The sequence below is a fragment of the Pangasianodon hypophthalmus genome, chromosome 3, assembly GCF_027358585.1.
Source record: "Pangasianodon hypophthalmus isolate fPanHyp1 chromosome 3, fPanHyp1.pri, whole genome shotgun sequence".
Classification (NCBI taxonomy): domain Eukaryota; kingdom Metazoa; phylum Chordata; class Actinopteri; order Siluriformes; family Pangasiidae; genus Pangasianodon; species Pangasianodon hypophthalmus.
Genome location: NC_069712.1, coordinates 28564563 through 28590594, shown reverse-complemented (window position 1 = coordinate 28590594; position 26032 = coordinate 28564563). Strand labels below are relative to the sequence as shown.

Genomic DNA, 26032 nt, shown 5'->3' with positions numbered 1-26032 from the left:
AACATTTTGTAAAACAATGCATTTATAGTCTGTACACTTGCACGTTTTGCTCTGTACACAGCGCAGATTGAACAGAATTACAGAGTAGTTTTGTTTATGGCAGATGTTGCACCTAATTAAGGCTATGTTAAAACTGTGCCACAACTGGCTGCTGAACCATACTTATAAGGAAGTGCTGCAGAAGCTCACAATATTCATTACGTCAACAAAACTGTTTAAAATGGCATTGCTAGCATTGCTGAGACCTGAACTGATTCATTAATCTTTGGTGTGATTTATGTGATTTATCCTGGACAGAGTTGCGGTGGATCTGGAGCCTATCCTGGGAACACTGGGAGCAAGAGTACACCCTGAATGGGATTCCAGTCCATCACAGGGAACCACACACACACACAACTCACACACACACACACACACACACTCACTCCTTTGATATATTTATTAATTCAGGGACACTTGCAAAATGTGGGGGCACTTGGGTTAAAAAAAAAATGCTCACACACATGTTGTGCTTTATTTGTGCCCACAGGCCTGTACTGACGTGTAAAAATGGCACAACAGGTTAATTTTGTCAGTGTGGATTTTATTACTGAGATTTTTACTTGTTGCAGTGCCACCTTGTGGCGCTCTATGAAGTTTGATGGGAAAAGTCCTTGAAGAAAAACTTTATACTTTAGTAGGATTTTAATTATAAATACAAGACTACAAAGTAATTTATTTTAATTAATACTCTCTAATTGGTGATACCCCAGTCAACCCTAGAATTATTGGGACCATTCAAGACAACAGTCAGGTCATTAATATTTAAAATGACAATATTTAAGCAATAGAAAATGCCATTAAACACAATCAGGGGTGAAATCAAAACATTTCATGATATTCAGATTGGTTGATGAATGGTTGATATAACCAAAAAACATGACTTCATTCCATTGGGGTTTTGAAGTTCTGAAAGTCCATTGCTGTTGAAGTGTCTCACCAATGGAAAGAAGAAATCCTTCATTCTGATGGGATGAAGCTGCTTGAAAGAATGATCAGCCAGTCCAGATGAGCTACTATATGAAATTGCTTTACCTCCTACAACTTAAGAAGCACTTTGCTTGTACAACTGATGAAGGCTCTTTCTCTGAAACATCCTGTTTCTCTGCAAACTTTGTGTACTACACTGCAGATTTACTACCTCTACATGTAAAGATACCCTTTACAGTACTGTGACATTATTATTATTTTTTAAAATTATGTGTCTTAGCTTGTTAGAAAGCTGTAGTCAGACTGCAGGGGTCAGCCATGATACAGAAATTATTTCATACTCGAATTTTTTTTTTTTTGCTTTCTGGAATCATTAGGCTGAAGGAAATTGAAAGAACACCAGAGTAGAGTTATGTCCCTCTCATAAAGGTGTCAATTAAAATCAGTGTGACGGTTTCATAATCCAGGGTCAGAGAACTTGGTGTTAGCTCTGACATTCCCTCGTGTCTGTTCATAGCTGCACTGCTAAAATCTGACTGTCCTAAACACCTCCAGATAGATGCAATTCCTCACTTAAGTGAGTGGAATTTGCTCATAAGAGAAGAGTAAACAGAGCTGAATGGCACTGGGCAGAGTAAGCCATGAAAGTGCCGAGAGCAGGCTAGTGTTGTGACTTCAAACAGACCCATGAGTTTCTCTGTAAGCTTGTGTAAAGCAGTATTGTTAATTGATAAAATACAGAGCCCAGTACATAGGTAAATATCATTATGATTATGATAAATATCTTTAATTTGTAATGAAAAGTTATTCCCATAGCCTGCATCCTGATAAGAAATATGAACATAGATAGTTTGATAACACTGACATCTGTGCAATCATAAAGAAAATCACCTAAAGCCTCAAAAAATAGTCTCCAAATGTTGTTGTGTGATGAGATGAGACTATAATCGTGTTGCTTCTAAAGACTGCTGCTAAGGATTTGTGCATGCGTAATACATGATGTGTATTTGCAGCTATATTGCAGACATAAATATTTCAGTGGAGTGGCGGGCAGGTGAAGTTTTTTCTTTTTTTCTTCCAACTTAGCATGATATGTATTTATCATGGAAAGTGTAAATGCTTTCTTTCTCTTCTCTATCATTCACATGTTGTGGTGTTGCTCAAAAGCTGCCCATACTGAACAACTAGATGATGGCCATGATAATATAAGACATACAAAATTTTATTTTACTAAAATATACAACCACATTGTGAAGGAAGAATAAATAACTTTTATTTACTACTTCACTACTTTTATTAGTTTAATTACTTACCTCTTTGTTTCTTAAAGTAGACTTTTTTAAATTACCCCCATTGCACAGAATGATAAATTGGCAGACATACTGGATTAAGACTTTTCCAGATGTGGATGAGAATGAGGATTATTTACCTCTATTATCAGAATTTTGACCTATCAGCATAACCTCATGTTTTAGTAGATGTCTCCTTATCTACAGTTGAATTTCCTACATTTTAAACTCTTGTTGTGATTTATGCTTGAGGTCACATGATTAGGTCTCCTGATCAGCTGATCTGCTGGTAGTTTAAAGAGGATTGAAAACTTGTAATCTGTTTTACTCTGAAAAAAAGATCACCTGAGTGGAAACAGTTGGTAGTAATTATTTTTGAATTTGCACAGTACCCCAGTTCTACTCTTTTTGATATCCAGACAGTAATCTGTACATTTACTTAGTCTTTGCTGTTTGTTCTTGATTCAGTGTAATTATATGCAGAGGTGGTAAATACTTGAGTAATTGTACTTTGTTGCTATGCCTAAGTATTATTTTGACATATGTATTGTTTGCTTATTAGAATTATCGATATTGAATACTCCTACTTAATTACATTTTCAAAACAAAAAATACTTTTTACTCCTTACATTTCTATTTAGACCTCAAACATGCTATCCACTGAACTGCAGTGTGGAATGTGAGAATGTGAGTGCCCCTGGCTCTACCTCAGATTCAGTATGAGAGAGTAAACAAAGACCCGTCTAAAATGAGGCGTCTGCATTGCCTAAGGCATGAACTCCATCTAACATAAAAGTATGTTGAGGTAGGTTTTACTAATTTGTTAATATTAACTGTCTATATTGAGCTGTTGGCCTGTTTTCTTTGTTAATGCCATGTTAGACTAACATTAATCTCAGTAGCTAACATAATTGGCAAATCAAATTCTAGCTAATGGTAAATATTGTTTATTTACGTGATATTTTATATTATACTTTCACTTAAGTATCATTTCTCAGTACATTTTTCTACCCTGATTATGTCCCATTCCAAAAGAAATCCTAACTGTGGTGTTTTTTAATTATCTTATCCCAGTATCACCTTTTTATGTGTCAGTTGTAGAAGCTTATGATTTGTTCATTGCTATTTTACAATCATATTAACAAGTCTGTGTGCAATAAAAGCTCTTGAGAAAAAAAAAAAGATAATTGTAGATATAAGAACTGTGAAGTGTTTTTGAAACCAGTCTCAATCAGTTAATAATTTTATTTTTTAATTAAGATTCAGTAGCTCTGTAGCAATTGTGCAGCTCAAGCTGAGTCGATTCAACAAATAAAAAATATTATAAGAATGATTTATGCTGAAAACAAAATCCTGAGGTGAAAATAAATCAATTTACACTTTGTACAAATGATTGTCTGTACAGAACACATTCGCCATGCTGTTAGAAAACTATAAATAATCCCACATGTAATATTTTAAAATGTTGCACAAATTATTATTTAAACAAATCTAAAGGCACTGACAGAAGCAGCAGTAATATTTACACTCCAGACAAGGCCTATAATCACCCGACCTTCCCGCTGCATAATGAACTTGCTCAATTCGATGCACTTGAACATAAGAATCCAGGCTTCATTTCTTTGTGCTGTTGCATAGATCGAGTGCTAGTTCAGAAACCGACATTATCACTGGAAAATCAGTGCACAGTGCTCTGCTGTCTATAAGGAAGGAGGTGTGATGGGTGTCCAGGCCGTGGCCAGCCGCACGTGGGTGGCGCTGTCGTATGGAGATGAGTTGTGCACCTCAGTGGCAGGTGTGCTGTCATAGAGCGGAGATCCAGGATTGGGCACCGAGGCTGGGTGAGACAGGCTGGCATAATGACTGGCAGAACCACGGAGGTACTGGGAGCCCAAGCTGCTTGCCATTCCACCTGTCTGAGACACTGGAGTCAGCGGAGCGTTTCCTACAGTCCATAAACTGGTGTACTGACTGCAAGAAATCAGGATGTGAAAGAGATATTAGATATCTACAGTGTAGCATATATATGACAGCATACAGCATTTTAAAATAACTACTACTGTCATATACTTACAGAATAATACTAGTGCTTAAAACTAAAAAGAAGTCAGTACATAAGATATTAAAATATAGCTATACAATGTTATCTATCTATCTATCTATTGGGAGTGTTTTACTTTCATGCACTCGCAAATGAGAGGACATATATGAAGCTTGTGGGACAAAGAAAGACCAAATGTATTAACATGAATTTACTGTCTTCATTCATTCATCCTTAGTAACTGCCTGGTCAGGGTCACAGTAGTTTAAATTATGCTACGAGTTTGTTTATATTTTGGGAAATAGAACCACCAAAATTGGTTAGAAAATATCACAGGCAGGTACAAACAAAAATAATATCTGCATGAGTGGAATAATAAAAAAAAAACAGTCCTGTACACATCTGGGGTTTTCCAGTGTTTCCAGTTACATATACAGATAGTGTTAGTGTGTTACGCCATGGTAAATATATAAAATATAATCTTGATTGCAAAGGAAATTAGGATGTGAAAGGTGTAGATTTTCAATAAAATGCACATTCTGTAGCGCACAGTTACTTAGATACAGAGCAATAAAGAATCTGTTTTGGATTATCATTTTAAAAAAAATGTACAATGTACAGATATGAGCTATAACGAGCTATAATCAGTGAATCACTGAGTGGTATTGTTCTATGGAGGAAAGTGCTGACCTGGAGTTGGAGTTGGGGGGAGAGTGTTGGCCCATAGGGACCATGCTGGAGTGAGAGGACATCTGTTGACTGGACCAGTTCTCATGGGCGGGCAGCATGGACAAACAAGCTGAAGGGTTTTCCGAGTAACCAGCTGCAAAGCAACCAAAAAACATGCCTCCTTATCTCAGATATAAACTACGTCACATACAGAGCAATAAAAGTCAATGGCAAAAACGTTTAATGAGCTCTTACGCGTATATTTATATTCCGGAGGCCACCGAACCAAACATTTCACAACTGAGGGATACATGTTTACGACTATGAGCTCCGATGTGCACAAAGGCTTCAGGAATGCAAGACATTCTCCAGCCACTGGCATTTGTTTGAGTTTCTCATTAATGGCATGGAGTCATAGGTCATGTGTGCCAATGAGAGGAAAGTAAAAGTGTGTGTGTGTGTGTGTGTGTGTGTTCTTACTGGGGGAGGTTGTTCGGTGAGGGTAGGGGCTGGGGTAAGGTGAGGAGCGGTGACTCCTCAATGTGGAGTAACGTTCACAACCGTGAGAGGATGGCAGAGGCAGAGCGCCACCAAACTGAGGGTGAGAGTTCGCAGGAGGACAGAGGGATCCGCTTCCTGGCAGAAACCAGCCGCTCACTACACACAGGGAAGATGAATTGTGTTAAAACAGGTAGATATGCAACAAATAAACACGTTAGCAAATTCCTGATCAAGCAAATATGACATCTTAAGACATTCAAGATACACAGTGCCATTTGTGTAAATAACAACTAAAGATCAAAAACAAACAATTTAATCTCAAACTTACATTGCGTATAGCCAGACTGTTGGTTCTCGCTGACTTCATCTATTATTTCCTTATGATCATTTCTACAAACCAAATGCAAAACAAACAAAAAGATTATGCTTTTTCCTTCCCAACATACATCTCAATTAAATCAATATAAGCAAAATAAACCAAACATATTTGCTGTCATGATGTATTGATATACCTTTCTTTGGCATCTAGGAAAGCTTTGGCGAAGGGGTTGTATTTGATTTTGAGTGCAGTGATCTGAAAGAAGACATTAGCTACATTAACAGACAACTTTCACAGCCGCTTGACTATTACAGACAAGACCAGGATAATATAATGCTTTAAACTTGAAGTATGATGCAACTCACCTCCTCATTCTGGTATGCAGTGACTGCTATGAACTGAGTTTCAGGGAAGGAATGGCTGGTGATCATTCTGTGTGGCCCTCCGACACGTACGATATGGATGCGCGGTTCGTACTTGTGTAAAGAGTTCAGCATGATCTGAAGAGCAAAGAAAAGTGATGAAGAACAACATGTACAAGAAGTAACTGTGTAAAGAAAGGAATTATTTTGGTTTAAGGGGTAGTAAGTCCTTCTGATAAACCTTTATGACTTAAAAAAATTAAGTTGATTTTTTTGTGTAAAGGGGCACTAAGTCCATTGCTAAAACATTTGATAAACCTTTTTGAACACACACACACACACACACACACATAAAAGACACAATTATTGAATTTTGAGCAATATTGGGAATTGAAGTGGACTTGCCAAATGTGGAAAACTTTTTTTCAGCAGAGCAGAAACTATTTGTAATAATTGAGCAGAAACTATTTGTAATAATTTTTACAGTATGATACAGTATGATTTTATGTGATTGTATGACATGCAGCACTGATAGACCTGCTGCCATAATATTTAAATCTATTTAATAAAACCAAACATAGGAAATGATGATGGTATATTTGATGATATATCGGATAGATGAGTGTGGTGTATAAGATGTGCAGTACTAACCTGTCCTCCCCCGTTGAGTTTGTTGGTGAGTTTGACTCTGCTGAAGGAGACTGGAGCTTTCATCCAGTGCGCTCCGAAGTTTGGGGAGTCGGGGTGCATGTACACGCAGCTGGAGGCGCGCGGCTCGGGTCTGCCCCCCGCCACCCACTCCCCGTTCACGTACTTCCAGCGGTGCGAGTCCGCCGCCGAGAAGTCCAGCAGGAACGAGTACATGGCACTGGGGTCCAGACCGGACACATTCACTTTCAGCACGGGGAACATGCGCCTGTACGCACGCACGCACACACACACACACACACACAAGACATGCGCGCGCGCTTTGAGACCACATCCCAAACTGCGTACTACACTTCTTATTTAGAAGCATGACAACATAGTGCAAAGAGCTGCATAAATATGACGTCTGCAACTGAATACTAACAAACTAATCAGTACGCCAAAATCCCACTACTGGTGTCACATCTAATGTGGGTAGCAATTTGCCCTTGTGAAAAATAGTTTTCATATATATTTCTTTAATCTAAAATGAACATTGATAAGACAATATTGTAATATAAGACTTATGTTATTTCTAGATCAATATAAAAATACATAAAGAAATAATGAGCTGCTACAAAAACAACAACACGCAGAAATGTTGACAACTGCCCTATCCTCATGCATATTAGATATCAATTAAATTATTTCGAAATGTAGGGATTTCTCTATTATAATTCAGTCTGATCTCAATAATAATTTTAGATGCTGGAATGATTTATTAGAGATCTCTCACAGCATAATGTAGTAACTACAGCCAGACTTCAGCCAAAACCTTACTACACTGCATCATTTTTCCTTAGAAGGCTATTTTCCTTATTATTATTAGTAGTAGTATTCTCTTGTGATGAAAGTATTTACAGTTTCACACTGTTATTTACATTTGAGGGATGTGTGCAGCGTTTGTAGTCTATACATGCTACATTAGGATTTCAGAGATGATAACATTTTCAGTTAATCTTGAGAAAAAGTTCGGATTTAACTCCATACCTGCCGTTCTTGGTTACTATCATCTCATTGGTGAGCTCTCGGAACTTCTGCCACAGCTCCACCTCATCCAGGCTCACTTTCAGCTCCCTCTCGGTCGGGTCTCCTTTCTCGCTCCCGGCCTGCAGCTCGTTCTCCACGGCGCTCAGCAGATGGTCCACACGGTACTGGACGGCCTTTCCCGAGCACTCACTGCCACTTGAAGCCATATTTATTTATCCAAGAAAGGTCTAGGAGATGTCCAAACTGTGCGCGTTGTGTGGTAAATACTCAGTCCCATGCACAGGAAGGTAGTTAAAGCTTACTGTTATACTGGAGCGTCTTTGGGTCTTCATAAATAGCTCCGGCGGTCCGCGCGCAGCTGTGAACGCACCTGATTGGCTAACCTGATCCTTTGATATGCGCCGACGAGTCTCTGATTGGTTAAACACGGAAGCATCCGTGGGACGCGTGTTATTTTGGTGTTTTGGTGGTGGGGTGTTTGTATGGATTTGGACGTAACCAAAGTGACTGAATTCAGAAACGCAACTATATAAAGTCTTGTTAACAAAAAGAAAGAAAGAAAATGAAATAAATTAAATTTAAATAAGCCACAGTGTTCATATTAACTCAAATTTTGGTGTTTAGGTTGTGATAGGTGGTTTATTTTCTTTGACAGTGATTCTATGCTCACAGACATAAAGGTCAGATAAATTATTAATTTTCTCAATTATTTTAAATCATTTAGATCAATTAATAAATAAAATGCCACACAGTTATATACTTAATTGCACTTAATTGTATTTATCCTATCTGAAATTTGATCAATGAGCAGATATCCCTTCAACATATCTTGGACATCACAAATAAATTAAGAATTTTCAAATCTTTATTTAAGAAAATTAAGTAACCTTTCGAGCAACATTATCTTAAGTGTTATAGCATTAATAATTATCCATTGATTAGGCCTATATAGAGAAACTACCTTATAATTGCTCCCACCATTATGCCCTCCAAAAGGAAATAGTTTTGGTGCTCTGACATGGCAATACTATTGTGCTGAAATTGCATACACAATCACAATATATTGCTATTCTGGGGGAAAAAAAAAACTTCTGTAGGCCATAACAGCTGCAGTTCTGAAAGGCTGAAATCATTTCACTATGCATAATTGCTCCACATCTTCTTGTCAAATGATTTACCCTGAAATGGAACAGATATCATATCAGTTAGATTGACAACACTTGGAAAAAATTAACAGAACACCAGAACACCAAAAAATGTACATTCGTTTACCAGTAAAATGCTACATGAATAAATATCCTCCATGGACAGGGGAATCTTGTCACTGCTGGCTCTGTTGCAGCTCTTTTGCAGTTCTTTTGCAGACTGTTCAGAGCTGCACAAATCAGTAATGTTAAAAATTACAATGTACATTAAGATAATTCGGTGTATTTACAATAAGTGTATTCTCAACCTGGCCATCTGATCAGCGTGTGCATTCATTTCCTCTTTAATGCATACAGAGGATTCAGATGCTGTGTGATTCAGCAACTGGGGTGGAAGTGGAGGCTCACTACAACATCTCAGTTCTTCAGTTGAGACTATTTTTGGACGTACATGCTCCATCTGTATAATATGGAGAGATAAATGTAAGTGGAAGTCAGGCTAGATAATGCCATGTAAACTTTAGAAAGTTTAAAGTAAAAGCTTAAAGTTCCTGGGTTATATGTATTGCATGAACTAACCATGTCTTGGATGCTGTATCCTTTATCATACTGCGGCATCAGTCCATTTTTAATCAGTAACCTGTTCATTCAACCAAAGAAAGAGACCACTTCATTTGTTAATTTTTAAATATGCTTATTATTTGTCCAGTGCTCTGGGTTATAGTATTTGTGTGAAAGACTGACCTACGAGACTGAGCCATGTTGAAAAGAGACAGGCTGTGCATGAGACGTAGCTTGCGCTGAGTTACAGATGAAGTTTTTGATTTGTGAAGTGGCTCATTAGCTCTCTGTTTAAATCAAGAAATCAGAAAATATATATCTATTATAATTCTATGTATGTGTGACACTATTTATTTATTCTCAACATCAGTTTGAGATCTTTCTCAGAAATTTTAATCTGTATGTAGAGAACTACTAAAGGTAGATGTCTTTGGAAAGACTTGGGGAAAAAAAAAGACTTGAAAACTACCAAAGGAACAATGTTGGTCCTGAAGGCTTCCAAGAAGCTGGGCTGCAAAGTGGAAAACCTGGGTACCTGTAACTCCTGCAAGAACACCTGTTGAGATAAAGGATCGTCAAAAAAAGAGCCGTAAATGCTGATTTTTTACTTCATCACCTCTGCACTGCATGGAAATGCACCATAGTGAAGTGAGACTGACACGGTAGCAGGGGATGACATTAGCGCAGGGGTTGGAGGTGACGAGGAGCACGTCATATCTCACAGTTTGGGTGTCAGCCTCAGCACCTGACGTTCTCACCCCACACAGGGCACATGCATACAGCAAAGGGTGAGAAGTTGGGGGAGGGGAGGAGGACGTAGGAAGAGAGCTGTTGATGGAAGTGACTACTCACACACCTCTTAGTCCATATACACACAATATAACATCCAGTTTGACTGGATTTTAAAAATCTCATACAGTTGATTTGTAGTCCCTTTTTCAAGCTGTCCTAATAAAATGTGAAGAGATTATGCTTGGAAAATAGGCATTAAGTGCCCAGGGGTTATATATGTTGAATAGGAAAAGTGTTTTCTATCTTCTCCTCTGTGACGTTTGTGTAAAAGAGTGGTATGACGTCTGAAGTGAACCTGAGGTTGGGAGCCTCTGCGCCTGAGTGGTGATAGCATGGGTGGGCAGCAGGGCTGAGTAATACCCCCTTACCCTTGTCCACCCCAGCTCTGTCTCCCCATTGTTTGCCTTCCCTTCTTCTGTCCTCCAGCCAAGCCCTGCTCTGTTTGCCCACATTCACTTCGACGAAGAGGTGTGAGAAAAATGAACCCTGCACGTCTGTCTGAGGAAGCCCCCTCCTTTTTTAGCCTGCCTCTACTCCACTCCTCTCCTTCATCCTGTTTCTCACCCTTCCTTTGCGCTCTGCTTCTCCGTGTATGTGTGCTGCTGCTCTGATCTCGGTGGACTCAATAGACAAAAGACTTTTTGAAGATGTTTGCTAGATACTAATAACAAATGTATTTTGACTAGAGTTTCATGTATATACACCAAGAATATAAGAATCCTGAATCTCCCCAATAGGTCGGGTTGTAAAGTGGAAAATGAGTACATGTAACTCCTGCGAGTGTCCTCAGAATGGGACCTGAGGACCCCAAGGGGTCCATGAAGCATATATAATTATAATTATTAGCCTATGTGACTGGTTGAATGGCTTTAATCCAAACCTTAATAACTCAAAAACAAGTCAGCTTACAAATAATGTCAACTTAGACCTAATCTGTTCTGTTGATGGGAATAAATTGCTCTACGGCTCCAATAAATAGACAAACAATTAAAATAATATTCATGAATAATATTCGTGCTGAGGGGGTATGTGGAATTTTTTTTACAGTTAAAGTGCTCTCTGGCTACAAAAGGCTTTTAGAATGTCTGCTTTAGTGTAATGTAGAGGAAATGTTATATATTATGTTATGTTTATTTCATAATCTGGACAACCAATATGTGATACATATACTTTCACGGATTTTGATTTTTGGTCAGTTGTTTCACCTGGACCCACAATTAAATTGGAATAATTATTTCCTTTGGTGATAAAGGCGTTCTACAGTTGTAAGATGTTCCTGTTGTTTCAGACCGAATCAATCAAATTCCATCCTATTTCATATGATCAACATTTTCTTGTTACCAGAAATCACTGCTTTCACACGGTGAACAGTGCATCCTGTAAAAAATAAACAGGGGACACCAAAAAAAAACTTAAATCTTTGTATGGCTCCCCAAATGCTAATTAACACATGTGATTCCGTGGAAGGTAAAAATAATGAGAGATTATGAGGAGTATGTATGTGTATGTGGGAGACAGCAATGAGTGGGATGTGACCACGGCAGGTGTGTTTGCCTGCCTGCGCCCCCGCTCGGCATGATTACATCTCCCGTGGTTTGACACGTACACTGGGAAACCTTAGCTCAGTTTCATCCTGTTCCTGGATTTGTTTGCCCTGGAGAAATGGAGTGCTGACCTGTTCTCCTCCTCCACTCTCTGATAATGCATCATGCTGGAAGACACAGAGGACACAAAAAAATTTGGATTAAAATACACTCTATTTCTCTTGATATTCCCTCAGCTCCAGGGTGTGGGTTTTGTGGAGTTTTAAAAAATGCAATTTTTGGAATTTATGTCAAATCATTCAAATTTTTTCTGTGTCAACGCTAATGAAAAAAATGTGAATATGTACATAAACATACTACATTGCATCCTACTACTACTAGGCCTATTAGTAACGAAATAAAATGTATGCTACTTTGTTATATAATAATAGTAATTAGTATTTCTGGGGACTAAAGTGCTTTTAATTTGATTTAAAATGTTAATCAGGCTCAATGGATGTAAGACAGAATAACTGATTAGAAAACTACTGATTAACAAACTATTTTCTAACACATTATCACGTTTTTCCTCCACTCCAGATCCCGCTGGTAGAATCTGATTCCTGTCAGTTTCCCCTCCCTGCATTACCAAGCTGGAGCAGTGTGTGTGTCGACGATGGAAGGAGCGTTGAGTTGCTAATATATTCCTAATGATGTGCTACTTCTCAAGAGTAGCCTCTGCACAGCCCGACTCACGCCCGATAACACTGCACACCCGGGTGAGGACACACTTTGTCTGCTGGGTGCAAACTATCCCTCCAGAGCACATTGGATCAGGGCACAGTTTACTCACATCACCATGTAGCAACTAGCGGCCCTGTATCAAGCCCATTCACAGACAGCGAGAGAAAGAGCAGAGATACAGATCCACTGGCATCCCCAGAATGTGAAATGCCAATAATGTCATAGATTGAAAGAATTGAATCGACAAGGGTAATGCCAGTGCATTTGCAGTCTGCATTTGGTTTCTATGGCTCCAGAACACGATCAGGATGATTTAACCTGCGTCTTATTATTTTTCCAGTCAACCCAGCAACAGACTGAGCAATGCTATGAGCCGCCATATTTGCCCAACCATCCTGAAAATAAATAAGTGTGAAATTCAACATGCCGAGGAGACCTTATGACTCAGGGCCTTTCATGGAAACTAAGCACAGCATAAATAAATAGAAATAAACAGAGACAAATTTGGGATATTCGTTCATAGATATAGCTTATGGATCTCTGTATACCCCTGTCGATGTTCAGGTTGAATGGCATGAGGGGTATTATTTTTTCGCATCGCAATGCGGAATGTTATATAGACGAGGCCGATGTGGAGGGCAAGTGGTTGGCCATGTTTGTCCAGGCCGCGGTGAGAATTCACACAGACTGTCAAGTTGTCAACTCCGTCTCATGAGGCTGAAGACTTTAAGTATTCAAAGCTGTCAAAAAGCAGGGTAGCGTCTTCTCACAAACATCACTAGCTCATTTTGGCAACACATTTTAACTGCTTAGCGGCCATCAGGATGACTGTGCTTCGCATCTATATGCCACTGTAGACAACACACCACAAAACAACCCAGACCAGTCAGCACACAGGAGAGATCTGCTTATGCTTTGTGAAGATTTTTAAACTAATAAAGGGGAAAAACTTCACATTTATAACCCTTGCGAGAAAAAAGTATTGATCATTGCTCTTGATGACTAAATTCAAGCATGGCTCATGACTGGCAGAGAAATAAAAATATTTCCAGAACTTACTATAAAATAGAAACAGTGGAATATATCAATTAAAGTTAGTGTTTTCTAGTTGAGCTCAGCGTTTTGCATGAAAGTCACCAGATTACAAGATGAGAAAACAGACTTTTGCTTTCTGAAGCCTACTGAAAGAGAAATACTTCATCTTTAGGCTTGAATGTCTATAAACTATCCATTATGAACCCCTTTCCCAGTGCAGACAATCCTACCCTTTTTTTTTTTTACATGAAGCCAGTCTGCATTCTGGAGGCTTCCAAAAAGTTTTGACCAAAGCGGCCTAACATCTCTGTAGAACACTTTTCTAAACAAATCCTACAAAGGCCCTGAGCTCTGGCATGATGTGACATCTCAGGCCAAATTGGTCCATCTCCTTTGTATGTGAAATGAATTAGACATTCACCCCTGGGTGATGTTTGTCTGTGCTGTGGTGAACACAGAGAACTTCTCCACTAAAGGGGGGCTTCTGTTTGTTCACCTCACTGCTCTGTGACTGGTTGACCATCTCTTCCCATAAGGTCCAGGCTAAACAAGCTTTCAGCAGAAAGTGTGTTTGTGTATGTCCAAAAGGACAGAATCGAGATCAGGAGTTTCCTGGAGTACACATTCATTAGGAATGAAATCTAGCATTTCAACTAAGCAGCTTAAGATAAAAGACACATTTCTTTGACATAACACCAATCATGATACAAACATGTTTAAGTTACTGCATTTCAGGAAGGAAAGGCCCTGAGTTTTGGAATAAAAGAACTCACGTGTTCCTGTTGATTGTCACTTTCCTCAAGAGAGATCTGTATCTTTGGTAGAACTTCTAATTTCTTCTTTAGCGAATCCTCTAACTTCAGCTCTGGAGCAGACTTACTGGAAAGCTCTGCCAACAGGAGATGTGAGTGCTGCCAGCGCAGTGTAACGTAAATATTTAAAATAATTATTTTTTTAAGATCAGTTTTCGACTCATAGGCCGTTATCAACATTTGGCTGGTCAAATCTAGAACAACGGACTGGTTTACGATTCTGAACTTGCTGAAAGTACAAAAGTGTCATAGTACCATAGTTGCTACAAATATGACTTTTTTTTTTTTTTTTTTTTTTTGCGTGAATAATGATCTTAATAGAGATCTGCAATAGTTTAAGGACTACACATCTGACTTCTGATTGATGAAGATGCCAGTCTGGAGTCTCTTCTCACCCATTTGCTGTAGTTGTTTCTCTAGTTGTGCGGTTTTGCTCTGGTCCACCCAGGACCTGAACACCTCCTGTTCCCTGATACCCTGTAGACAATCACGCTGGCCCAGTTGCCTCTGGAGCTCCAAGATCTCTCGAAGGAGAACCACCACATGGCAATGACATTGACAGTGAAGGATATAGAGCTTAGAAGAGCCATCCATATGATTCATATACTTTATACACTGATCATATTATAACTGAAGATAAATGATTTTATTAATACTTTACTAAATGAAGTGGTCTCTCTAACATTAGAGATTTACCAGGTAATAACGTGTCTTAGGTAAAGACTTCAGGAATGCAGCATTATCTTTAAGGGTTGAACCAACAAGCTCCTGGAAGCCTCTTGAGCTCTATAAGAACAGAAAGACAGATACAAGGACATAATAATGAGGAGGGCATCAAAAGAGAAATAAAAGAGCGTAGCGAGGTGAGAACAGGGAAACCTTGACGAGGAACCTCGTCTTGCAGCGGGGCTGGGAATCCCAGCACCCAAAGCAAATGAGAAGTAAACACACAGCCACAGGAAGCCATTAACTGCAGCAGGGACCAATTAGGCCCCAGCAGGTGGCCTCAACCCTGCCTGCTTTGGTCCTGCCCCGTTGTGGTGTCCCAACTGGGGGGCTCTTGGCCTGGCCCAAGGAAACAACGGGGCAGTTTCATTTGCTCAGCAGTTACTTTTTTTCACCAAAGGTTTCCTACCAGCAGGCTCATAAAGCCCTTTATAGCACTGCCTTTGTCCTCCTCTCCAGTGCAGGTCATTAGAAGAGACAATTACAGCCCACTGAAGAAGGCCCGCTTTTATAGGAGGAGATTGATAAGACAGGATCCGTCTAAGGCTGCCAACCCCCGACAGTTTACCTTAAACACCCTCCACCACCACTCTCTCTCTCTCCCTCATTGTCCTCAGGCCAGACGGCCAAAATCAAAGTCAATCACAAGTCTGCACCAATAGCCCCCAGTTCCCATATTAAAATGAGAAGCTTCCTCAATCTTCTCAGCCTAAACGGCATTATACCTGCACTTCAAAGATGTACGTAGCTACAGGCTTGCATTGTTTTTTTCTGTAGTCTGTGATCTACACTGGTATAAAATTTAGAGTAGTAGACCGTCATGTGATAAAGTTTCTTTATATCAGGTTAACTTTAGAAGTATATTAAAAACTCTTGTGATACCTGTACAAACCAACATCATGATTTTCAGTGTATAATGGTACCTGCATGCAGATTTGTATTCTCAAAAATCCGGATTCAGTTGGCAGATTTGGTTAACATACAAAGTTAGAAAATGCAGTATGCACTGTATGTTATTGTGAAAAGAGATTAAAAGGCTACAGAACTATGAATTTTTCACCACGTGTTTGGGTGAAAAGAGTTTACTTTGAATGGAAATTGAATGGATACTTGAGGTGCTGTGTGTATTGTTTGGGTGTGTGGGTGTTGTGTGTGTGTGAGTGCATGTGTGTGTGTGTGTGTGTGTGTGTGTGTGGGGGGGGGGTGTACATGGGTGAGAGGCTTTGATTTTAACAGTTGTGTATTAGAGCACAGACTCAGAGGAGGAGGGGTCAATCATGTAAGAATATCATTACCATACACAACGGTGCACTCGAGTTCTCAAAGATAAACTTAATTTGGAACCAAGTTTGATGGATAAAATAGTCTCGTTAAGGTGGATTTTATATATAATATAAAGCTTAATCATTTAGCTTAAACATTTACCACAATTAGCTATAACTCCTGTCATTTGTCAACGTCATTTGTCAATGTAGACATAATCAGTCTAAAAGTAGTTTTGATTTCATTTTGTTTAATTTATTAAGCAAGGAAGGCATCCTGACATTATCCTCTTCTTTTCAGAAGGACCCTGGCTGCTAATAATACCCCAAATTATAGCAAATAATAAAATAACAAACAAACATGTTGAGATATCAGTAAAATAAATGGAGACATCAAAATCTAAAGCACAACAAATCATAAAGACAATATAAATAATCATGTACAACTAAAAATGACTAATTAATATAAAAAATATAGCATTTTAACATAATACAAATAACTAAATAATTAAATTATTTCTATTCTTGGCTAATTTTTGGTCTGGAGGCCCAAGTCACTCAGAGTTCACAACGTTCTTTCACAACGTACAGAAACATAAAGGAAAACTCCACCCTTAAACACATTTAATATGCTCATATTGCAATTTTTTTTCATGTGCTTAGAGCTTAGGTGCTGATTTGTTGGTTGATGTTGTATTTTCATTATTGACATGAGAAGTTCCAGGTTGTGCCGCGCTGATGTCACAGGGGGACACTGCTAGCACGGTTACAATGGAGTTTAATAGGAGAAACAGTTTGAACGATCTCAAACATAAGGGATGACCATCAGATTTCACTGTTAGTGAATTTTCCAGTGAAGTTCAGTGTCACATTAATGAGAAATCCGATGGAGAAGTAGTGGAGACAGCAAACAGTGGACTCAAAGTTCCACAGCTCGGCTAGCGGGCTACAAGATGACAGGCACCATTGCAGGTGTTGATGGAAGTAGATTAGCGTGAAAGTTGAAGCTTTGGAACTTTGTGTGTTTAAAAAAGGCGGTTGAAACTAAAATTAGACCATGATTTTTTGGTGTCAAAACCACAAGTAAAATAAATCTTTCGTACAACTGAAGACTTCCTTAACAGTTCCACTCATTACCACAGTTACTGACTGCAACTGCTGCCTAGTGGTGATATGCTGTAACTGCACTGTGGGAATTTGTATAAAGTTGTAACGCTGTGTGTGTGTATACAGCCGTACCTGTCCATTGTGTTTTTCTGCAGTTTTTACATGAGCTGAGTTGTGCTGTTTCATCTCTTGTCGCTGTCTTTGGACCTTCTCTGTGAGCAGCTCGGCGTATCTGTGGGACAAGCTGTCCTTCAGGCGGTGAAGCCGGCGATACGACTCAAGATGGCGCTGAAGGACAGAATAACATAAGCTCAGTTCATTAAAATGCGGCTCAGACTGCAGTAAATCATATTGTGGATGGAAAATAAATCTTTTTTCATTTACTTCGACCTATATTTTTGGACTTTTATTTAGAAAAACCTCTTCAAATTACAAGGCTGAAGTTGGCTTCTTCAAGTCGTCAGAATTTCACTTTAAACAGCAGTTACACCCAGGCGCCAGTAGAGGGCGCGTTACACCACTGTACACATTGCTGTAGACGCTTTGATTAAAAAGGTGCAATAATAAAAGTACTAATTAAAAGTTCTGCCTGATTTCTGTTCATATAAAAATATAACACAAAAATATCTTTGATGCTAAGAAATTCATTGTGCCATATTCCTGTTTGTTTGTTTGTTTATTGTGATTGTGTGGCTTTATTTAATTAAATGTGTTCATTTGCATACTTAATAAAACCAAAAACCTAGTCTTTAGTTGATGTTAGAATTAAAATGTTTTCACTGTGAAGACTTTCTTGAGAATTACTTTTACAACACAGTTTGTTGGAATATCATTTCTTTGTTTATTTAATCAAGGAAGCATGCTATAAAACATGTAAATTGTCATGAATGTCAAATTGTTATCTAGAAAGTGAGATTTTTGGTTTTGAATAGTGATTATTTATTTATTTATTTATTTACTGAGAAATGTGGATTTAAAAATACAATGCAATTTCATGTGCTTCCACTCTAGTGAGTGTGCTTATAAGGGAAATTGATATGTACAGTACATTATAATGCATCATTATGATATCAGTATATATATATTTTTTGGAGGACTGATGAGTTTTAGTAGGATCTTAGACTGATGATGGTTACTTAAAGATACCTGTTCTTGAAGAGCTTTCTTTTTTTGGAGCTCAGCAGCAGACACAGGGCGCTGAACTCTCTCCCTTTTCAGCTTTTTCATCTGCGTCACTACTTTGGCCACGGACACTGCCTTTTGGTGAGAAAAAAAAGACACGAGCTTGTTAAAGAGCATCTGACTTCCCGTCATCCTGCCATTATTACTATTATACTTATTTTTCAAATTACTTTGATTTGCTCTGAACAAGCCAGTAATAACCCTCAAATTGTCTTGACATTGTGCTCTCGTACACATCAGCAAGGACTCATTGCCCTCTTATGCAACCTTTGAAGAGAAGTGCGAGACAGACTGCAGTCTGGTACCCGTCCTTCTCTTCACTACTATTTCTGTCCAGCTTCCCAGGAAAATGTTTCCTACAGTTCATTATATTTGTCAAGGACAAACACAGAGGACCATTTTACTAATTGTTTATTTAGTGTGGGGGATTTAGTGGTTCTCATAGCAACTTTTTTTTAGTTAAGGCTTCTTTCCAATTCACCCTTTACACATTTCTGAATAGCTAATCACATTTGCCAGTGCCAGTTGGCTACACATTTGTACCAACTGCTGGGACTCTGCACCATAGAAAACAGTTTTAATGCTATTCAACAAGTGGTCAGACACCCTAAGCTCCCGTCTAAGGTTTCCAAGGACACATTTTTGCCATGAATTAGTTTGTTCACAGAGAGAATTTGTATGGACAAATCTGCTAAAGTGTTGAATCCCATGACCCACACAAGTGACATTTGGAGTGGCTACGTGTTCAGTATGTGTTCAGGGTACAGAACGGTGAGAGAAGCAGAACATTTTACATTAAATGCAGAGACGTCATCAGACCATTCTTGGCCAGAAAGTTGTCTGCCAGCCTGTTAATACCCATGTTCCCACATTTACAGGGTCTGCCTCTTTCAGAAGTCCATTCTTTACAAAGAACATTACAGGGAAGAGGTATTTATCAGTTCGGTTGCCACAGCAATGCAAAGGGAAAAAGGGGAAAAGGGCCATGCAGTTATCAGCCAAGATAAAGGAGAGAAAATGTAAGGGATGTCCGAGAGCAACGTGATGGTACCATCAGTACCATCTACTCTTACCAGGAATGGAAGCTTTCCATACCCACTGATCCTGTACGCATCCTACTCAACCCAGCAAACTACGCAGAAACAGAATATGAAACAGGAGCAATAAAAAACGTACATTAGACAGAAGAAAACACAATAAGAGCACAATAAAAGCACAGAATGGGGCAATGAAAGTGTGAAAAGATGGAGGTCAGGGAGTTCGAAGGGCAGAAGAGGAGGCAGTGTTGACAGCTGTAACCTAGGCGACCATCGTAGCAGTTTTTGTACTTTCTTCGTTCTAGTTCTCGCACAAAAGGATCTGAGATGGAAAGCTCAATGATCATGAGCAGAAAACTGAATGAACGGCCCCTTTGCTCTCTGCAACTACCACCCCACACAGAGAAGCCCTGTGAAAGGCTCGAGCTTACAATGAATTGCTGCAGCAGGGAAAATGTGTGGACTGATAGTGCAGACACAGACAGAACAATACATCAATTGCGAAGGCACACAGAGGAACGGTTATACAACAGTTCCTTACAAGTGTGCATGGTGTCCCAAGCATTGGGAGGAATTAGGCACTGACATGCCTCTTACATCATACCATGAGACTGTTTACATTTCTGTGGGATCACTGATTTTAATATGGCTAATCAGCAACTAGATTTAACTCATTTCAAACAAACTCAAAAATGCTAGCATAATTTTTTTTTAGTATAGCAAAATTAATTAATTTGTTTTAGTTAACTTTATTCATTGTCTTTAAGGTAGAATAGTACAGGCATATTTATAAAAATCAGACTCAAGCATGGTAATTATATTTTTATCATGTAGCATTAACACAATGCACATGCAGATACAGGTCAAGAGCTTCAGTTAACGTTCACATCAAACACCAAAATGGACGGAAAATGTAATTTAAGTGACTTTGTGAATGGCATGGTTGTTGGTTCCAGACAGGCTGGTTTGCTGATCTCCTGGGATTTTCACACAACAGTCTCTAGAGTTTATACACAATTGTGGGAAAACAAAAAAAACGTTCAGGGACTGGCTGTTCTGTAGGCGGAAAATGTCTTGGTGATGAGAGAGATTAGAGGAGAATGGTCAGACTGGTTCAAGCTGACAGAAAGGGTGTGCTAACTCAAATAACCACTCTTTACAACCGTGGTGACCAGAAAAGCATTACAGAATGCAGAAAGTCAAACCTTGAAGTGGATCGGCTGCAACAGTAGAAGACGACATTGAGTTCCACTCCTGTCAGCCAAGAACAGGAATCATGGTGAACCTGCATGATTTTATACATTCTACTGATGCCACATGATTTGATAATTGCATGAATGTGCAGGTGTACAGGTGTCCCTAATAAAGTCGATGATGAGTATATATGCTGTGTTTGAGTATCACTTTTTTCAGACTTAGTTCTTGATCTGAAGCCTCTTGAATGATATGTTTATGTGTTTATATAAGCTATTATGTACTATTATTGCCTGATGTCATTATCTCATCACCATCTGTGTGCATCAACACTCCTTTTCTTTCCATGTAAGACAACTTTCCTTGGTGACCATAACTTCAGGTCTTTTGTTCTTCTTAATGCCAAATTCCCTTACAAACCCTTGTTCTTACTCCTCTTCATCTCTTTGAGGTCTCTAAAGAGTGTTACTCTATACGCTGCCACTTTGTATCTGATCAAATTCTAGTGCTAATTTATATTTTTAAATTCTACTCCGTATCATTCACACAGTACTTTAACCCCAGTCTTGTATGTGGTACTACGTCTATTGTATATATGGTAGTTTTTTTGGTACTTAATTTTAATACTGCCAAACACTGCTCATAGTCTACTTATTCTTTTGCACTTAATGTTATTCTTCTGACCTGGTTGTGCAATTACAATGAACAGGTTTAAGGGGACTTTTAAATATTCATTCATTTATCTTCAGTAACCGCTTTATCCTGATTAGGGTCATGGTGCATATGGAGCCTATCCTGGGAACACTGAGCACAAGGCAGGAATACAACCAGGACAGGAAGTCAGTCTGTCACAGGGTATTGCGAGCACACGCACACGTGCACATGCACACACACACACACACACACACACACACACACACACACACACAGACACACAGAGGACGGTTATGAGAGGTGAGAGGAAATGGATATGAGGAGGAATTAAACCCCAGGCACTGAAGCTGTGAGATGCAAACACTCCCTGATGTGCCACCAGGTCACCTCCTCCTCAGTGTTGGTAATTTGATTTCCAAAATCGTAGTTTGATTTCCAGAATCATTAGCATCCATCATATTATCAAAAATTTCTCCAAAATACAGAAAAGCATTCTCCCTATCACCCCGATAATAAACAATCACAATTCAGACAGAGCTGAAGAAAGAGGGGGTGGAGTGATGATTTACACCAGTGACACTGTTCATCTGACATGCTTAAAGACTCTGACTATAAAAGCAGTAACAACTTGCTGCTGAGCACAGACTGAACTTAATGACTACCTTTTTTTTGACCATATCCTCAAATTATTAAACAGAAAACTGTAGAAAAATAACAGATACTTACTACAAACAACATATACAGTTCAGAATTTCCAAAACTTGACAATTTTGAAAGCACGGTAAATTAATTGGAATGTGCTACTGCCTGGGATAACACGTACTCGTTCTGAAATATTAATTAACCAAAACCAAACAGGATGAAGGTGATAGTATTGCTTTCATCACACTCATTAAAATGAAAATGACTCTGGTATTCTGTCTAGACTATATCGATGTATGCTTTAAGAAACTGTTTTATTTTAAACAGAACTCCACATACCTTTCCCAAGCCTTCAGAATACATGTAGGAATCCAGAATGGATGGAAAACAGCTAGTGTGATGAATATCTTGAGTCTTCAGTGTCATCATGTGGTTTTCACAGACCAGTGTACTGTGATGGTAAATTACTAGCTTTTATCTCAGAATCACAGAATTATCATCAATCGAAAATCATTCTCAGGAAAAAGTAAGCAAATAATATCTCGCTATGCATGTATAATACACCCTTATTCAATATAACAGTATGCCTAATGCAAGGATTCCCAAACAATACATTGTAAAGCAGTATTACAAAATTAATAAACAACATACGATATACCGCTTTAAAGAATAACACAACGTATAGCATGTATTAATATATTATGTATAATCGTACCTCAGATCTTTTTGACTCAGTGAATGAAAGCCTGAACTTGCTGCTCAGAGTTTCACAGTAACTTTGTGTGTGTGTGTGTGTGTGTGTGTGTGTGTGGGGGTGTGTATGTGTGTGTGGGGGTGTGTTTGAGAAAGTGTTGCTATAGAGAGGCCGGGTCACAAATGGAGGGTTTTGTAAGTCAAACCCAGAAAACTTAAAGCTCCTTTTGAATTTGCCCAGTTATTAATCTCTATTCATTTTCCAATGGTAATGGTACGAGCACTTGCTTCAGCCCTTGTGTTTAGTTCATCTCTCTGTTTTTCGTTCATACAAGTGTCTTAAAATAAAAACCAAGTAAATAATGTCAACTTGGACATAATGTATTGTTTGTTCAGGAATAGAAAGTTCTAGGGCTCCAATCAATAGACAAGATAATATTGGGCACTTTTAAATATTGTTCATGATATAAACCTGTGCTAAATGCCTTTTGAATGTGAATGAATGTAAACAAGACTTAATATGAGTGTTATACTAAAATCTATTAGTTTTAGATAAAGCACTGCTTGTTGAGTAAGAATGTATTGTAGTTAGTAGTAGGATTGAGTCTAGTCAATAAAAGAACATTAATTATTTATCATCATGAATCAATTTCATACATTACAATGTAATATACATATACACATGGCAAGATCTCTTTAAAAGAGAAGCTCAAGCAAAAAAAAAAAAAGTTTAATATCCACTTAACATTATGATGGAATTGCCAGAATGCTATTTGGTGATTATTAGCTCTCACTGTTAACAGTATTTGTATCTTAATTGTAACTAAAGTCTGTGTGAAATCATTCAAATTAACAAAAATATTTTAATTTGCAGCCCCGGTACAGGACGAACAACGAAACGTGAGATCTGGAAATGTGATCATAACAAGCTTAGTGATTGGACTCCAGCAAACAAGAACAAACACAATAGAAATGTTCTGTCTCGCACAATCGCCGAGATGATTGCACGCTATTGTTTTACGTGTGTTTATGGTAGTCAATGCAGATGCAGAATTGATCCTAAGACCAAGCCTTGTGGTCAATTTAAAAAGGGAAAAATCAAAAAGGTTTCGGATGAACTTCATGTCAAAGCACAACTGCTACAAAAAAGTAAATACTCTTCTGAGATATTACTTATACTTATTAAAATAAAATAAAATTTCAAAGCCCTCAGAATACAGGTACGAATCCAGATTATATGGAAAAGAGCAAACTGATGAATGGCATTATGTGGTTCTCACAGACCTATAGAAAATTTGAATTAATACCTAAAATCAAAATCATAATTTTCCTTATTATTAAAATGAACAAGTCAGGGGAGATACAGAACTGGCTTTAATACACTTTATTTCATAAAAACCCATAAAAATGACAAGATCTAGGCTAGAGCTTAAACACAGCATAAGGTTTTTAAATAAATACTGTACAAAGCTGGTTTTGTCAAACCCATTTACTCCGTGTATAGGCTTTTTCACACACACACACACACACACACACACACCTGTGAATTCTGCATTGTAAAGTTTGTCATTGTCTTTGATTTCTGGCACAAAGGAAAGCGTCGCGCCAGAGGGAAGCCTCTGTGTGGGGCTGCGTCCCAAACCGCACAGGCATCACATCCGCACTACAGGCCTGACCATGGCAGAAAGAGCACGACACCTGTGGCACTGACGATGCACAGTGAGCGCAGATGCCCAGGCTTCACTGATGGACATTGGTTTATCCGGGTGTGATTGAATGGCGCTACATTTAGACGCAACCTGAGTGGAAACACAGCCGAGTGGAGAAAGAGAGGACCAAAGGGCCGCATGCGACATCGCTGTCCGTGTGAAAGAAACTGAAAAGTCACTGAGAGACAAACAAACGCACAGTGCCATATCAACAGGCTACAGCAAGGGAAAATGATAGTTCAGTCCAGTGATGTTTTTTTTGAGGAGCACGTCCTCTGTGGGTTTCACAGTGGCTTCCATCAGCAGCTCTTGAGATGCGGGAGAGCAGAGAGTTTGTCCACTTTGCTGAAGGCGGCTGCGCTCTCCACGCCTTTCAGCCACTCTTTACACTTCCGCATCACCGTCTCGTCCACGTCTCCGTCCTCCTCCTCGTACTCGACGTCGTCGTACTTGTGCTGGTCGTTGAGCAGTGAGATCTTCACGATGGCGCTGATGTCGTTCGAGCTGTCCAGCTTGGCCACAGGGCCCGTGCTCTTCGAAGCGCCCTGCGCCCTTTTGGACGGTGCAGCCCTGCGGTGTCTGGTGTCCGTGGACCCGCAGCACTTCTGCTGCTTGGCCAGCATCTGTTTTTCGAGGTTGCGTTTCTGGATGACGAGGATGGCCTCGGGGGTGAGGCTGAGGGAGAACTGCACCTCCTGCTCCAGCTCCTCTTTGCCGTAGCCGACGGCGCGCCGGGCCGCGGATTCCCCGGAGCTGGAGCGCGGCACGCTCTCACACGAGCCTCCCAGCGGCTTGCTCGCGTTCAGCCACGCGCTTTTCACGTCCACGACGTCCATGTTTGGAACTGAACAGTCTGTGGGAAATTTGCTAGAATGCTGCTGCTGTGGTTGCTGCGGTTTACGTCCCAGCTGTCTCAGATTGGCACTAGGCCAGGACGTGGACAGTTTGTCCTTTTCCGTTTCCTTCTCCTCGCGCGGTTTAGGACTGAGCAAAGACTGAGGAGGAACAACACTCGTACCGGTTTTCTTCTTCCTGAACAGATCTTTTCCTGGCGATGATATCCGCGAATGGAGGTTTATAGGTGGAAAAGGCATCTTATCGGCTGCGTAAAGGCCCAACAGCGCGTATTTATGGAAAAACAACACCGCAGGGTTCAGTTAATCAAATAACTGGAGCCGTCCATTCGCTGTATCCAGTCACAGGTGCCTCCTTCGCTGGTTTGAGCTTCACTGCCGGGGGAAAGCGGCTTCCTTTGGCTTTTATAGATTCAGGGACGGGGGCGTGGCCACAGCGCAGAGAGAAGGCACGTGCCTGAAAGTGGGCGATGAGATTCCATCATCATGAATTTTAAGCTACATTTTTAGCCTACCAAGCATTATACACCTTA

The 26032-nt window shown here is 39.4% G+C and overlaps 3 protein-coding genes across 3 annotated transcripts; all 3 read right to left on the bottom strand.

Annotated features, from left to right (window-relative positions):
• Nucleotides 1–3483: 3483 nt before the first annotated feature.
• On the bottom strand, nucleotides 3484–8166 carry tbxtb (T-box transcription factor Tb). Its single transcript, XM_026939087.3, has 8 exons — nucleotides 7828–8166; nucleotides 6802–7066; nucleotides 6154–6288; nucleotides 5982–6043; nucleotides 5798–5859; nucleotides 5449–5625; nucleotides 4990–5122; nucleotides 3484–4229 (listed from the first exon to the last, which is right to left on the bottom strand). Exons 1-8 carry the CDS (start codon nucleotides 8031–8033, stop codon nucleotides 3959–3961), a joined length of 1311 nt encoding a protein of 436 aa, XP_026794888.2. The 5' UTR covers nucleotides 8034–8166; the 3' UTR covers nucleotides 3484–3958.
• A 348-nt stretch (nucleotides 8167–8514) lies between these two features.
• Nucleotides 8515–24167, bottom strand: si:ch211-130h14.4 (uncharacterized). Its single transcript, XM_026939086.3, has 14 exons — nucleotides 22959–24167; nucleotides 22583–22694; nucleotides 18681–18791; nucleotides 17667–17822; nucleotides 15136–15225; nucleotides 14835–14961; nucleotides 14401–14516; nucleotides 11932–12036; nucleotides 10003–10089; nucleotides 9717–9820; nucleotides 9552–9612; nucleotides 9281–9432; nucleotides 9100–9202; nucleotides 8515–9006 (listed from the first exon to the last, which is right to left on the bottom strand). The coding sequence occupies exons 2-14, from the start codon at nucleotides 22670–22672 to the stop codon at nucleotides 8965–8967; spliced, it is 1344 nt and encodes a 447-aa protein (XP_026794887.2). The 5' UTR covers nucleotides 22673–22694; nucleotides 22959–24167; the 3' UTR covers nucleotides 8515–8964.
• A 138-nt stretch (nucleotides 24168–24305) lies between these two features.
• Nucleotides 24306–25903, bottom strand: prr18 (proline rich 18). The gene has a single exon (XM_026939289.3). The coding sequence runs from the start codon at nucleotides 25737–25739 to the stop codon at nucleotides 24945–24947; it is 795 nt and encodes a 264-aa protein (XP_026795090.3). The 5' UTR covers nucleotides 25740–25903; the 3' UTR covers nucleotides 24306–24944.
• Nucleotides 25904–26032: the final 129 nt, after the last annotated feature.